This window comes from Nilaparvata lugens, chromosome 3, assembly GCF_014356525.2.
Source record: "Nilaparvata lugens isolate BPH chromosome 3, ASM1435652v1, whole genome shotgun sequence".
Lineage (NCBI taxonomy): Eukaryota > Metazoa > Arthropoda > Insecta > Hemiptera > Delphacidae > Nilaparvata > Nilaparvata lugens.
In genome coordinates this window covers 86,775,532-86,789,923 of record NC_052506.1, presented here as the reverse complement: position 1 = coordinate 86,789,923, position 14,392 = coordinate 86,775,532, and the positions used below count along the sequence as shown (strand labels likewise).

The following is a 14,392-nucleotide window of genomic DNA, read 5'->3' as shown; positions in this document are numbered from 1 at the left end:
TTGTTATTTTTTCGCCTTTTGATCAACAATTTATTATTATTGTTCAGTTCGTAATGTGCTTACAAATATGGAAATTTTTCGAATATTGGTGAGTCAGGTTCATCAATTTCTTAATAATAGTATTCCGTTTAGCAATTTTAGTTACAAGCCCAATCAAATTCGATTATTGTTTTCTTTGACTCTCATATCTAAGTACGTTTATGTACCCTAATCAATACAATTTATTCATGATCCCTATAATAAATTTCCACAGTGTGAGCTTTGTATTAAAAGGTCATTGATCTATCGGTAAAATTATAAACCCCTGAAAATTCAAATATTGTTCAATATCAACCATAAGATGTATATATTAGCCTATTCATTCTGTCATATTAGGCTGGCCACCAACGACAGAACATGTAAGATAAACATGTGTGTAAACACATGTTAATCATGCAAACACATATTCATCATGCAAGTTTTGACATCAGTGAGAGGCTCCTAACATGATACTGTATCTATTGGTTGCGTTCAAAGCCACTGATCAATTCCATCGTGTTTTTTTTTACGTTCAGTAAAAAACCTGATCACAGATGAACCACAGAATGGAAAGTGGGCTAGTATCATGACGCCAAAATCCGCCATCTTGAAAGAAAGTGTAGCATTGTAATATATAGCGGTAGTGGTCTTGGTCATGGTCTTGGTGCACTCAAGTCATGGTTAGATTGATACCTTCCATTCTGTATGTATTCTGTGGCTGAACGGTTGCTCATTAGTCATGACTGACAGATGTTTCCTCTGCTGCTTATATAAACAAAACTAGAACCTAACCTATTTCATTGTATAATCAATTGGAATGAAAAACCATCAAGTGATTGGATTTGTTTAAAATGCTTTGGATAATATTTTAAATGTTATTGAATTCATGTAATCATGCATTTCTGTGCTCCCAAATACATTATAATTGAATTCCATTATAATTATAAACAACCTCGTATTCAGCCATGTCTGTTTACGTTCAGCTACTCTGTTTACGTTCTTTTCCATCAGTAGAAAGTACGATGAGCTGATCAGTGAACGAACCGGATATGACGTATTTTTTTCTTATCGGTTAGAACAAAGACCTTGAAGAGGTATAAACTCACAATGCCTACGCCTTCCCAACGCTAGGCTCTTACTTGAAATTAAAGGCTGCCATTGAGGTATTTTAGCGCGAGATATGTAATAAATATATTTTTGTAATATTATAGATTACAAAAATCTTCAAGATCTCTAGTATGTAATATCTTCTAGGTTGTCCTCTCTATGGCCGATTTCGATTCAAAGTACACTAGCGCTGCATGTGAGTCCATGCATCTTTAAGGTCTTTGAGTTAGACCAAACAGTGCCTCGTTCAGAGCCGCGTTCACTCACCGATCAGTGACTTTGAACGCAACCACAGTTATTGGTTGTTTATTTTATGTTAGAAGCTGCTGTCAAACAGCTGTTTTTTTGTTCGAAGCCTCTCGCTGATGACACAACATGCATGATTACCTGTTTGTATACAAATGTTTAACGCACTTGTCCTGTTATTAGTGGCCACCCTTATATACTCTTAAATTTGCCAAGTTTCAGGCCTCCTGGTTCTGATACCGCTGTAGTTGTAGTTTTAGTTTTCACCTTCCTTACAAAGCTAATTTGCTCAGCTTCGATTGTTTGTGTTGGTGTATTTTCTAAAAAAAACTTATCGCTATCGTTGGGTAGTACAGGATACAGTATGCATGCAGGTCTCAAAGTGTACAAAGAACATACCTCATAGATCTACTGTTGCTGTGTATAGTGTGGTCCACGTTATAATGGCAGTATTTTATTAGCTTCCGTGTTGCTATCCTTGTCTATCATTCGACAAAACACATACCACTATCGTTTTCCAGCTCCACAACGTTGCCAAATCCGTTTTTAACAATGTGTAAATATAATTAATCAAGGCAGACAAACGACAACGCTGTTCTCCTATATTTATCCACTGTCATTATAACGTGGACCTCACCATAGTCATCTTATTGGAATGATTCATCCAATACTATTGAAATGCATAGAAAAGACTGTCTATAAATACAACATTCAAGTTTCTGAGTGAAAACACATTTATCATACAATGCCATTGTAGGTGTACAGCATTATTGGTCTGATGAGAAGATCCCTAGTTGTTTGGTGCGGGACGGGCGGGGGTAGAAGGAAGCCAACTTAGCATACCTGACTGCTGTATTCCTAATTATAAAATTACGGCTTGCTGGCTGGTTGACTCAAGTAGCTGGTTCGTACTCAGCTGGATGATCAAATGTTATTGCTACGCATAGTAACGTCTTGATGCTGAGGAAGCCTTGGACAATCGGTCCAAATTTATTTATTTCAACTTTATTTTGCCTCAAAATAATATACTTGGTCCAGGGATCAAGTTAAGGGTCCAGGACTGTAAGGCCCGCCGCAAAGTAGACTCACGTTTATCCACGAAACGCAATCCACGCCGTGGGATGTTTTGTAAACTATTGCTATAGAATTATTCACAATCAATCAGCTGACAAGTGGATTATTCATTGCATGTATTACACAGATGTCTAGAGAAGCCTAGAAATGGTGTACAAAACGTCCCACGGCGTGGGCTGCTTTTCGTGGATTAGCTTGGGTCTACTTTGCGGCGGGCCTAATAGAGTGAATAATGTGAATTAGTGATTGAACGCTAATTCTTTCAATGGGAGGAAAATATTGCATATAATTTATTTATTTATCAATGCTAATAGAATGACATCGAACAAAATTACAAAATAATCTTTTTGGAATTTTGTTCAATTAGTTATTCTAAATATCTATATATTCTCATAATATGAGAATATTATATTCCTATAATATTAGCAAATCTTATCATTTGAGCATTCCTAGATCATCATGTAATCATTGTAATGCAATTAATCACATCTTTTCATTTCTTAAATAGCGTATCTGGAAGTCCTGAATGAATTTTCCATTTTCAGGGACCGGAAACTGTCCAAACGAGTGAAAAATGGAGCAGACCAAAACCGCCTGTCATCGATCCCTCCAAAGACAAACTGATTTTCCAGCAGCTAGATGTTGATCATTACACAGGTATGAGAGTCATATCTGTACATTTATCTACATTTTGGTAGCAATTTATAACTTCTTTATTAAATTGAGATTAGCATAGATAATAATAATACTAAGGATGATGCCCACATAAGCTCTTAGGCTTATGTGCGTGGGTAATAAGTGAGAGGGATAATGATATGAGATGACGACTAATTTTTAGGTAATCGGGACCGACGGCTTATCGTCTCGTCCGAAAGACGGGAAAAACTTGAAAGAAAAAACGGAAAGATAAAACTTGAGTACTTATTCTATTCGTATTCTGTGATATTAGTTTAGTCTGTATACACGTTTACATACATAGTATAATAATTATAACAATATAGTATAAATATAACAATATATCATATTAGTATAATAATTATTCAAGTATCATTTTTATTGATTCGTATATACAGTTAATTTTTATGATGTTTTTAATGTATTAAGAGATCAGAGGTAGATTCCACTTTTACTTTATTTATTCAAATAAATTATTCAACTAGGTTTTTACATTTTTTTCATAAATTGTATAAGTTAATAAATAAATAATTTCATAAATTGTATTTGTTTTTATAAAAGTATAAAGCAACTACAACGTTTGGAATAAGTTCGACAATTTTCAAAATTACACTCATATTTTTTAAAAAGCGATTCAACAAACTTCAGTTTTACAGAATAAGAATGTAAAGTAGAACCTGATGATTGACAACCATGAACTTTATTCAAGTACTTTAGTGTTGATCGTCCGTGATATACAGCCCATGGCCCGTAACATTGCCCCATCCTTGAAAATAGTCTGTACCAGAACAGTCAGAGTCCATCCTAAAGTCTTGAGAAGTTCTATACATCCTAGACAGTTTAGTCAATAGTATCAATAGTATATCTCTCGTATCTTTTCTAGTGTCTTTTGAACTCCAAAATGTCCCTGAGAGAAAAAAAGCAGCTGTCTCAGTGCATATAGAATTCTTTTTTCTGGAAACAATGATTTGTAGTCTTTTCTGGTCACCTGCTGCATTCTCAATTACTCCTCTTTAAGATCCCTCCTTCCACGATAGAGTCTCATTCCTTCTAACCTTATAGAGTCTCTAACCTTCTCAAGTCTAACAGCTATATTTGATTGCAATGTTTGAATATCTCAATTGCAAATAGATATAGAGTGATTATAAAATGACTTTACAACTTTGAAAGCACATAAATATTAATATTTTGTTGAAATCACTTACAGAATTGAGAAAGGTGTCATTTTGTTACAAAACACTTTAAGTTGAAGGTTTGGGTGTTATTCTGATTCGATGTGACAGCCGGTGGTAATGCGACATACATCCCACCGATAATCGACTTCTTGCCACACTCGTACCAGCATATCCCATCATATTATATTTATTATAATTATGATTTGTAATTGTCAATGAAATAAATTAATAAATAAATGAAATAATAGATTTCTTGCCACACTCGTACCAGCCTATCAGGCGTAACTTGTGCAACCGCAGCGATCCGAATATGATCCGATTTCGGAGGTCATTGAGATTGTCTGGTAGAGGCGGAATATAAACCTTATACTTGATGAAACCTCACAGGAAGAAATCCATCGGTGTTGAATCCATGCAATAGGCCATGCGTGGTAAATCCAGCGAAGTTTAAAGCAATCGTCTAGAAACACCGATGGATTTCTTCCTGTGGGGCTTCATTAAGGATAGGGTTCATGTTCCGCCTCTACCAGACAATCATAATGACCTCCGAAATCGGATCACATTCGGATCGCTGCGGTTGCACAAGTTACGTCTGATATGCTGGTACGAGTGTGACAAGAAATCGATTATCGGTGGGATGTATGTCGCATTACCAACGGCTGTCACATCGAACCAAAATAACACCCACACCTTAAACTTGAAGTGTTTTTTAACAAAATGACAGCTTTCTCAATTCTGTAAGTGATTTCAATAAATATTAATGTTCTTTCAAAGTTGTAAAGTCCTTTTATAAACATCCTGTATTATGATCTATAAACTGATGAAGCTCATATGATATGGATGAGTGTTAGAACATTGAGTTTTTTTTTTCAGGCGGAGTTCTGCCGAATATGCCGGGCTCCCGTGTTGGCCCCGTGCCGATAATGAGAATGTACGGCATCACTAAGCAAGGAAACTCAGTTTGCTGTCACATACATGGATTCTCACCCTATTTCTATGTATCTGCACCATCTGGATTCGACGAAACACACTGCAAACCTTTCAAGGTGAATACACATTATTACATTTCACCTCCCTTTTAACAAAAATGTCCCTACCCTTTACTTATCCTTCATTATTTGTAGCTCTCAATTGATGTAACAGAGTCAATATTTCGAAGTTGCAGTCACCAAGTACCCTAAAATGTGATGTGATGATTGGGAAAATCTGTATTTCCATTTGTTTGCTGTGAACAGGACATTGTTTCTTTGTCTTTTTTCTTTAGGGCTACTTTTGATATAAATAAGATTATAAATCTGAATACCCTTTCAATTTATTTCGTCACGACATGTTTCGGCTACTAATTCAATTTTGAAGTAATGAAAATGTATTTTGAATAATAAATTTAAAATAAATTAAAAATAATGAATTTTTACTTGAAAATGGCATTAGTAGCCGAAACATATAATTACGAAATAATTTAAAAGGGAAGTCAGATTTATATTTTTATTTACATCGTTTCTTTGTACATCTCAACATGATTTTACTTTGTATTTCTGCTCTCATCTTCCAATTGAATTATCTTATAATATCGAACTTCCAAGTCATAACTTAAACCATTGGATGTTAGTAATTGTTGAGTTTACTTATCTTGAGGACCAATTCCAAGCGACGACTCTAGGCGCGCGGCCATACCCGCGCTGTATTAACGGCTGTAGTCTATTACTGTATATTATTATTATTTATGTCGACTATAGCCTACAATAATAATAATAATATAATAATAATAATAATAATAATAATAATAATAATAATAATAATAATATCGTGTGACCTGGCTGGCTACAATAATATACAGTAGATTAATATAATCGAGCCGTTAATACAGCGCGGCTACAGTCGTCCTAAAGATAGAAAAAATCAACAATGAATAATAATTTCTCGCTTGGTAAACTCTCACGTAGGTAATACTCGCTTGACCAATTCTGCCCCTGCTCGCTGTTTAGTGCATAAGGTCTTCTATGATACCAGTCTACTGGTGGCAAGATACAGGTAGACAAATGCTATTTGATTAGATCCCTCCTTGAATGTCTATTTTCATCCGTGATTGTTTGTACTCATACAATTAATTGAAATGAAATAAAAATCCTCAAGTCAATTTTTTTATGTTTTTTGCAATTAGTATACTGTACAATATGGAAGTGCCTTTTCAGATAGAAAAATTAGTTGACCGAACGTAGTGAGGTCTATGTTTCAACTCGATTTGCTTTTATCTGTCTATGTAACGCGATTACGGCCAAACGCGTTGATAGAATTCGATGAGATTTGGCAGGAACTGATTTGCAACTGCGCGTCGATGTAAAGACAAGGTTTTTTGAAATTTTGCACTTTAAGCGTAATATGAAAGGAAAAGGAATTCCTCCATACTCTGATATCACTATATATATCATCTACTTTGAAGATAGGACCAATTAGACTATATAATTATTCATAATAAATCAGTTGACAAGTGGATTATTCATTGCATGCATTACACAGATTGGCCGATTGGTCTAGCCGTGCCTATTTCTATAAGGTAGGGTTTCAATATTTTTTATGATGCGTGCCCATCAGTATCAATATTCTCGCATTTGAAAAAAAATTAATAGGTGATTGAAAATAAAATAAAAAAATGATTAAATGAACTGAATAATGCCGAAAAAATTATAATATTCTTGGTTGAAAAAAAAATTAAAACCTTGAGAAATATTTTTATTAGATGGAAAGATTATCACGAAACTGGATAAATCATCATATGGGATACAAATTCAAACGTAAACTGAGTTTATTAACATAAGTGAGTTTTTGATGTAGGAGAAAACAAATAACAGTTTTCAAGAGTAAATTATGATTCAACTGTGAATTTTGATTCAACTGAATCAACTAGAACAGGTGACATCAGATACTTGTGGATGAGAAAATTGCTTGAGATCTACTAGTATAATTCTAATTGATTAAAAAAGCTATTGAAAGCCATTGAGAGTAATGTGATTTTAAAAATAGTTCAACTCAATAAATTATCAGTTTTTCATTTTAGTTATCCATTCCATATTCATTGTTTTATTCAAGCTAGTTGAATTAATATTCTGAGGATATCGCTGTTATTCCGATTCAATTAACAAATTTGATTCGTAAACTGATTGTTGATTTGTAAACTGATGATGAATGTTTCAGGAAGCCTTGAACAGAGTGATCCTGTCAGATATGAGAGGCAACAGGGATAACGTTCAAGTGGCTGTGCTTGCTGTAGAAATCGTCTACAGGAAGAATCTATTCGGATACACCGGCCCAGACTCCAGCATGTTTCTCAAGATAACAGTCGCTCTTCCACGTTTCATTGCAGCTGGCAAACGATTACTCGACAGAGAAAGTGTGTATCCAGCGTTCAGTGGTCATACGTATCGAGCTTTTGAATCTAACATCGATTTCGACATAAGGTGAGAATTCAATCTCCATCTGAAAGCTAGAACTAAAGTCTGTGAGATATTACCATAGAGAAACAATAGCGTAAGTAGATATCCCATGGTATAGGGCATTTATGTCGCAACTTTTACTGTTATCTCAAGCCGATAGTCCACGTATTTCTTTTCCAAAAAGGTGTGTTACGCTGGTAGTCTCTCATATTGTGCCGTTCATACACTCTCACCCCAACAAAACAGTAAAAATCTACAATAATCGATAGTAATCGAGTTGAGATAACAGTAAAAGTTGTGACATAAATGCCCTATACCATGGGATATCTACTTACGCTATTGTTTCTCTATGATATTACTTTTAACATGAAGAGCAGAAACCCATTTCTCCTTCCACAGTTTATAGCATAGACACAGACGGACATCCTGCGCACAATTGGATGCGCCGTGTCATTTCGTTCCACGTTGTTGTGATGAACTCATCTCCGTAACATACACAAACCAATATACCTGCTGACTTTGGAACATTGCCAGCAATAGCTGGAGGGGAGTGTTGACGCATTACAAAGATCTCTCACAGAGACACAAAAGAAGGAGAATGAGGCTAAGGTGCGTACAGATATACACGCCGCGAACATGAGCAATTCACTTTTAGTCAGCTGACTATATCTGTATTTTTACAGAAATGGTAAGATACAGATATAAAAAGCTTGACATCAGCTGATTGAAAGTGAATTGCTCATGTTTGCGGCGCGTATATCTGTACGCACCTCTAGGTAGTGGCAGTGATTAGAGGATGGTAGTGCATCGGACCTCTCCGTCTTCGAGAAAGAGCCATGTTAAAAGTAATTTCTCACGGACTTTAGGCATAATCTGTAGTTTTTCATCCTGAATATTTTCAAGATGGAATCCATCAAAATAAAATGCATTATCAAACATAAACGATTATGGTTCAGGCTAAAAAAATTTGAATAAAGCTAGTCTGTAGAGAAATTTCCCCTCTTCAAGCTCCAATAGATTACATCAAGAATTGACTCACCATCGAAAAGTTACACGTTATTAAAAGAAATCAATTTTATTTTCCCATTTCTTCATTATTTATCACACACTAACTAGAGATTAAGCAAGAAAAAAAACATTTAATTGGTATAAAATTGTAGGGAATTTATCTTCTAGCCTGTAAGCACTGTAGTCTCAAATTTGTCTTCATCCACTCAGTTTGATTGAAAAAACGGCTCGAACTCTGGAGAGAGGATAAATTTCTTGAAATCTTTGACTTCTTTGAATCCATCTAACTATTTTCAAAACTATTCCAAATTTAATCCAATGTACGTGGAAGAAAGAATCCTGGTCCAAAATTTTAGATTGGATTTAATTCTGCATCATTAAGGGCTTCCGAGGTGGATGTCATTGAAGATAGAAAAATAGATCACTTTAAATTATAGGTTTTCCAAAAACACCTGTTGCTGGTAGTATTACTCAAATGAGCATCTAGCGCGAGAAAACGTTCATTGTGCAGATTAATTAAACAATTGAGATTATAGGACATCAAAAAGTTTGACTTATGATACATAATTTTAATGATTTTAAGACGAGCTATTATAACGTGTATGGGAAACATTTATCTCAAAAAACGGAAGTTTAAACTTTATTAGACAAGTTATGAGGAGGAAATTTCGTGATTTTCTGTCTTAGCATGGGAATAACTTCCTGAACAAAAACAATAGATATACGATGAAATGTTATGACATTAATTGTAGATCTATTCATTCTTTAAGGGACAAAATCAAAGTCAGATGGATATCTTGATTTGGAGCCGAGATAATATCTATCTTATATTATAGTTGTTTTAAGAAACAGTTTGCAGTTTGGGGGGGAGGTCCTGGGTGGGGGTCCTAGCAAGCGGTGTAACGATGGGGACTCTTCGGTTCCAGGCTATGTACTATGTATACTAACACCCTGCAGAGATTCAGTTTTCTCCTAATTTGTTGCGCAAAACCCTAATTTTTTTTGTCGTCATTGACTGGGTGATGGATTAATGGATAAGTTCTTTTTCTTCTTTGCCTCTCCCCACTGTGCCTTTAAAGCGTTGGGGTAGCCTCAGTCCATTTCTTCCATGATTCCCTATCCAACGCTATCCTCTTCATCTCTGCAACAGTCTTCCCTCTTCTCCGTCCTATCTCCTCAATCCGATCCTCATATGAATACCTTGGACGTTCTACTGCTCTCCTTCCTTGCACTCTCACATTAACATACTGTTTTGTTTTGCAATCATCCCCCATTCGCTGTACATGTCCATACCAGCCCAACTGCCTCATTTCTATCCTTTCACTGACATCTCTCATGCCTACTTCTTCCCTTATTCTAGTATTCCTTACTCTATCCCTTCTTGTCTTTCCAACAGTTTTTCTATGGCACTTCATTTGTGATTATGCTCACCCCGACACATATTATTATAGTGGGGTATCATAATTATTATTATTTTATTATTTTACAAAGGCGACTTTCTAGAAGTATTTTAAGCCTAGGTGATGATGATAATACAATGAAGGTAGAGTTATGAATGAATAAAAATTATAGGATATGCTATCCACTCGAATTGATTTGAGTCCACTTTTCAGTCCAAAAATAAATAAACTAGAAATTTTGAATTTGATTTGATTAAAAACCGAATATAATATATAGAATGGTTACATTCAATAAACTCTCAGAAATCAATTAGAACTAAGTTTAGTATTAGCAACTTTTGTATGTATAATGTAATATTAAGTATATGTTTTGTCAATAAACTCCTCTGGTTGCAATTCATTCGCAATCAGAGAAATTATTATTATTATTATTTAATGGAATTTGTAGGTTTATGGTGGACGCGGGAGCGGTGGGCTGCAGCTGGGTGGAGCTTCCCGCCGGCAAGTGGCAGCTGCGAGACAGAGCGGTGCACCGCCACGCCAACAATGCTCTGCCCAGCATGTCGCGCTGTCAGCTGGAGGTCGACGTCAGCTGGGAACAGGTGATCTGTCATGCACCCGAAGGCGAGTGGGCAGATGTCGCGCCATTCCGCATTCTCAGCTTTGACATTGAGTGTGCCGGCCGAAAAGGTATTCCAAGTCACTGCTTCTATAGTGAGGTCCACGTTATAATGGCAGTGAAGAAAGATAGGAGAAAAACGTTGCCAAGTCTCCATTTCGCCACTAAGTGTACACAGCTATTACTCAATTCATCCCATTAAATTTGATCTAATGATAATTATTATTTCCTTTATAAAATAATCAATTTGATGTCAAATTAATCAAGAAAATATATTTTTTCATAATTTTATTCAAAAATTTGCTTTCATAACTGAGATCAGATTTTTATTTTTATACAAATCTGAAATGGCGGCTAATTTAAAAAGCTGTGGTACAAGAATCCGAATTTCAAAACAACAGAAATTAGGTTGTTTGGTAGGTATTCTTCTCCAATTTCTTTCAAAGATAATAGAAAAATAGAAATTCTATCCAAAGAAAGTAACTTCAATGGAAATAATTCTGAAATAGCCTTTCAATATTATTCATACCGGTACGAGTAGGTCTAACCTATACGTGTAGCCTAACTGAAGCATGAATAGAGTCTAGGATGGTTAGTTATCAACTTTTAAAATGTCATTTCAGGTATTTCAATTTGTGTTTCTCATATGGTAATGTCTAAAAAATATTCTATTGTTTCAAAAATACATTTTAAATCAATTATACGACTTGTGTACTCAAGTATTTTGATAGAATGAAGAAAAAAATGGCGGCTGAGAATTGTTTGTCTACTTTTGTACAGTCACTGTCAAAAGTAAAAATATTCTGGCAAACTGACAACATTGCAAAGCGAGAGAGAGATAGCGCTATCTGTTTTGTTGTATGATAGAAAAGGACTGCAACAGTATTGTCAATCGTACACTGCCATTATAACGTGGACCTCACTGTAGTATGTCATACTTCACTTGAGGAAATAAGTTTCAAATATTAAGGTGAAATGAAAACAACATTGTTAGTTCCACATGATTCATTCTAGCCAAACTTGAGTTTCATTGCACTAAGGCATTATCATCAGATAGACTGAGGAAATTGAAATTTGGAAATAACCAATAAAGACCACTGAAGATGATGCCTTATTTCATTGAAACTTGAGTTTGGCTAAAATAAATTATCTGGAGCTGACAATATCGTTCTCATTTCACCTTAATATGAAGAAATTCCACAATATCTTTGTTCATAGTATAAAAGCTTCAAATAGTTGAAAACTTTGACTCCATCGGGGCATCTTCAAATTTAGTTGAATTGTAACTCATATTTGGTGGTTCGGACCCCACCTAAACTATCACTAATCTATAGTGTATAGTTTAGGTGGGGTCCGAACCAACCTTCCAACCTTTATTATTCCCTAGCCTATGCCTATGACTCCATCGGAGTGAAGACCCCATCGGGTGTTATCATCAAAACCTAGTGGTTTAGTTCACTCCTAAAACTATATGCTGTAGATCCTCTCATCCTTCATCATCTCTATAATTGCCCATGCACAACCAACCGTCTGTGGTTTGATATGACAATTATCCTTAGTTAAAAATATTAATGAATTCGAAACTTTCTGGAATACTTGAATGACAGTGATTTGGCAGTATGTAAATTACATGAAAGTATGTAAATGTCATGAAAGTATGATTTGAGTGAAGGAGTGATGATTTGAAATGAAGATTTCTGAAGAAATGACAACAAACCTATTACGGTAGATGTTTAGTTATAATCCATTATTTTATTTTTTATATCCATGGTTATTGGTTTCAATTCATTCTTAACTACAAATATTATTAACTAGATTAAGTGGTATAGAGGACTTGTTTGCCTAATAAAGGATTTCCATTTCATTTCACTTCAAATATGTACCTAAAGTCTTTCTTGAGTATAAAAATTATGCTTTATAATGATGCTCATAAGTGGGCAACAGATACAGTTCTTGAGAAGTTTCTGATGAAGATTTGAGTTTTTCTGATTACTGTTTTATTTGGTGTATCAAAAATTCACAATTTTCTTCCTTTGTAATTTTGTTGATTTGTGAATAAAATGAAAATTATGCTTTATAATGAGCTCATAAAATGGGCAACAGTCAGTACTTGAGAATTTGCTGTTGAAGATTTGAGTTTTATTTTATTACTGTTTTATTTGGTGTATCAAAAATTCACTATTTTACTTTGTGAATATTTTCCTTTTTAATTTTGTTGATTTTTGAATAAAATTGATTCTATGATACTATTATAATTAGATACGGTAAAAAAGTAACAATTTTGAGAGAGAAAAAAGATTGGTTCAATGAAATAGTATCTCTTGGGAAACACATTTATTCCAATAAAAAAAGTTGTAGATTACGATGATCGGAATTCAATGAGTTCTATATTTGAATATTTTTTGTCAGGTATATTCCCGGAGCCGAATCACGACCCGGTAATTCAAATAGCAAACATGGTTGTGTGCCAGGGCAATCCGGAGCCGTTCATTCGCAACGTCTTCACCCTGAACACGTGTGCGCCGATTATCGGCTGTCAAGTCATCAGCTGTGAAAAAGAAGTTGACATGCTTGAAGTGAGTTTGTGCAACAGGCTTTTCACAACTTTTCACTGGTATCATTTTTCAAATGTTTTCGCTTTGGATTCCATCAAATTACGAGAATAATGAATAGATTTCTAAGGTGAATTAGTTTTTCCGTTAGGTCGTCTTGAAGTAGTAGTTTTGAGCGCCCAAACTTGATTCTTTTCATTTCACAATGAATACTGATTAATACATTATTTATTATTGGTTGCAAATAAATTTTGCGGATGCATTTTGAACTTATTATTTGAAAGTTAACAGTGTTCTTTGTTCTACAGAGTGGCCCATAAGTCAGTTACGCTAGCAATTTTTAAGGTCAGCTGGTGTTTCAATTAAACCACAGCTGTTTAGGTTGGTTAACCACAGTTAGTTTTAATGATGATAATAATATCGAGTGACCTGGCTGGCTCAGGTCTGGTGTCAGCGACCTGGTTTTCAGGTCACAACAGTCAGGGCCTCTGACATGACCTAACGACTGCTTACTAGGTATCCGGGACCGACAGTTTAGTTTGATGATTGTTCGTGATATTGTGTACAATGCTATTCGATAAACAATGAGTATAAAGTTAACAAAAGAACAGCGTGCAACAAAGTGTGAACTGACTTATTGGCCATTCTGTATTTACCGGTTATTATATTCACCAATACAATTCATGAAATGTTTTGTATAAATCACCTTTCTATCAAGTAATTACATAATTTATACATAAAGTAATACATAATTTTGTAGGGGTTGCCTCTCTCTTACTCACATTCATACATTATTTCTAGTTATTGTGCTATTTTTTTTAAATATCAACTTTGAAGAAATTTATATTTCCATTTTTATAGAGATGACTTCAACTCAAATATAGTCCGCTTGAGGCTAGGGCCACACGAGCGCACATAGTGCGTCCGTTGCAACATATTTTTTGCGGCCTTCGCCAATGACACCACACGAGCGTTGAGTGTGGTGCGTCAACGTCAGTTGGCTTTACGCAATTGAACCAGACGAAGCAATAACTTTTGCATGTCTCGACGTGCGTTGTAGCATTTCTGCGCAGCTCAAAAATCACCG

General features: G+C 35.0%; 1 protein-coding gene across 1 annotated transcript in view; it reads left to right on the top strand.

The window, feature by feature from the left end:
- The window catches only part of LOC111054845 (DNA polymerase delta catalytic subunit), a 44,642-nt gene that overhangs the window by 4,731 nt on the left and 25,519 nt on the right, over positions 1–14,392 (top strand). The window contains exons 3-7 of the mRNA XM_039424910.1: positions 2,991–3,102; positions 5,169–5,341; positions 7,488–7,750; positions 10,583–10,824; positions 13,163–13,329. Of these exons, the coding sequence (XP_039280844.1) occupies positions 2,991–3,102; positions 5,169–5,341; positions 7,488–7,750; positions 10,583–10,824; positions 13,163–13,329 (957 nt within the window). The remainder of the gene's footprint in view (positions 1–2,990; positions 3,103–5,168; positions 5,342–7,487; positions 7,751–10,582; positions 10,825–13,162; positions 13,330–14,392) is intronic.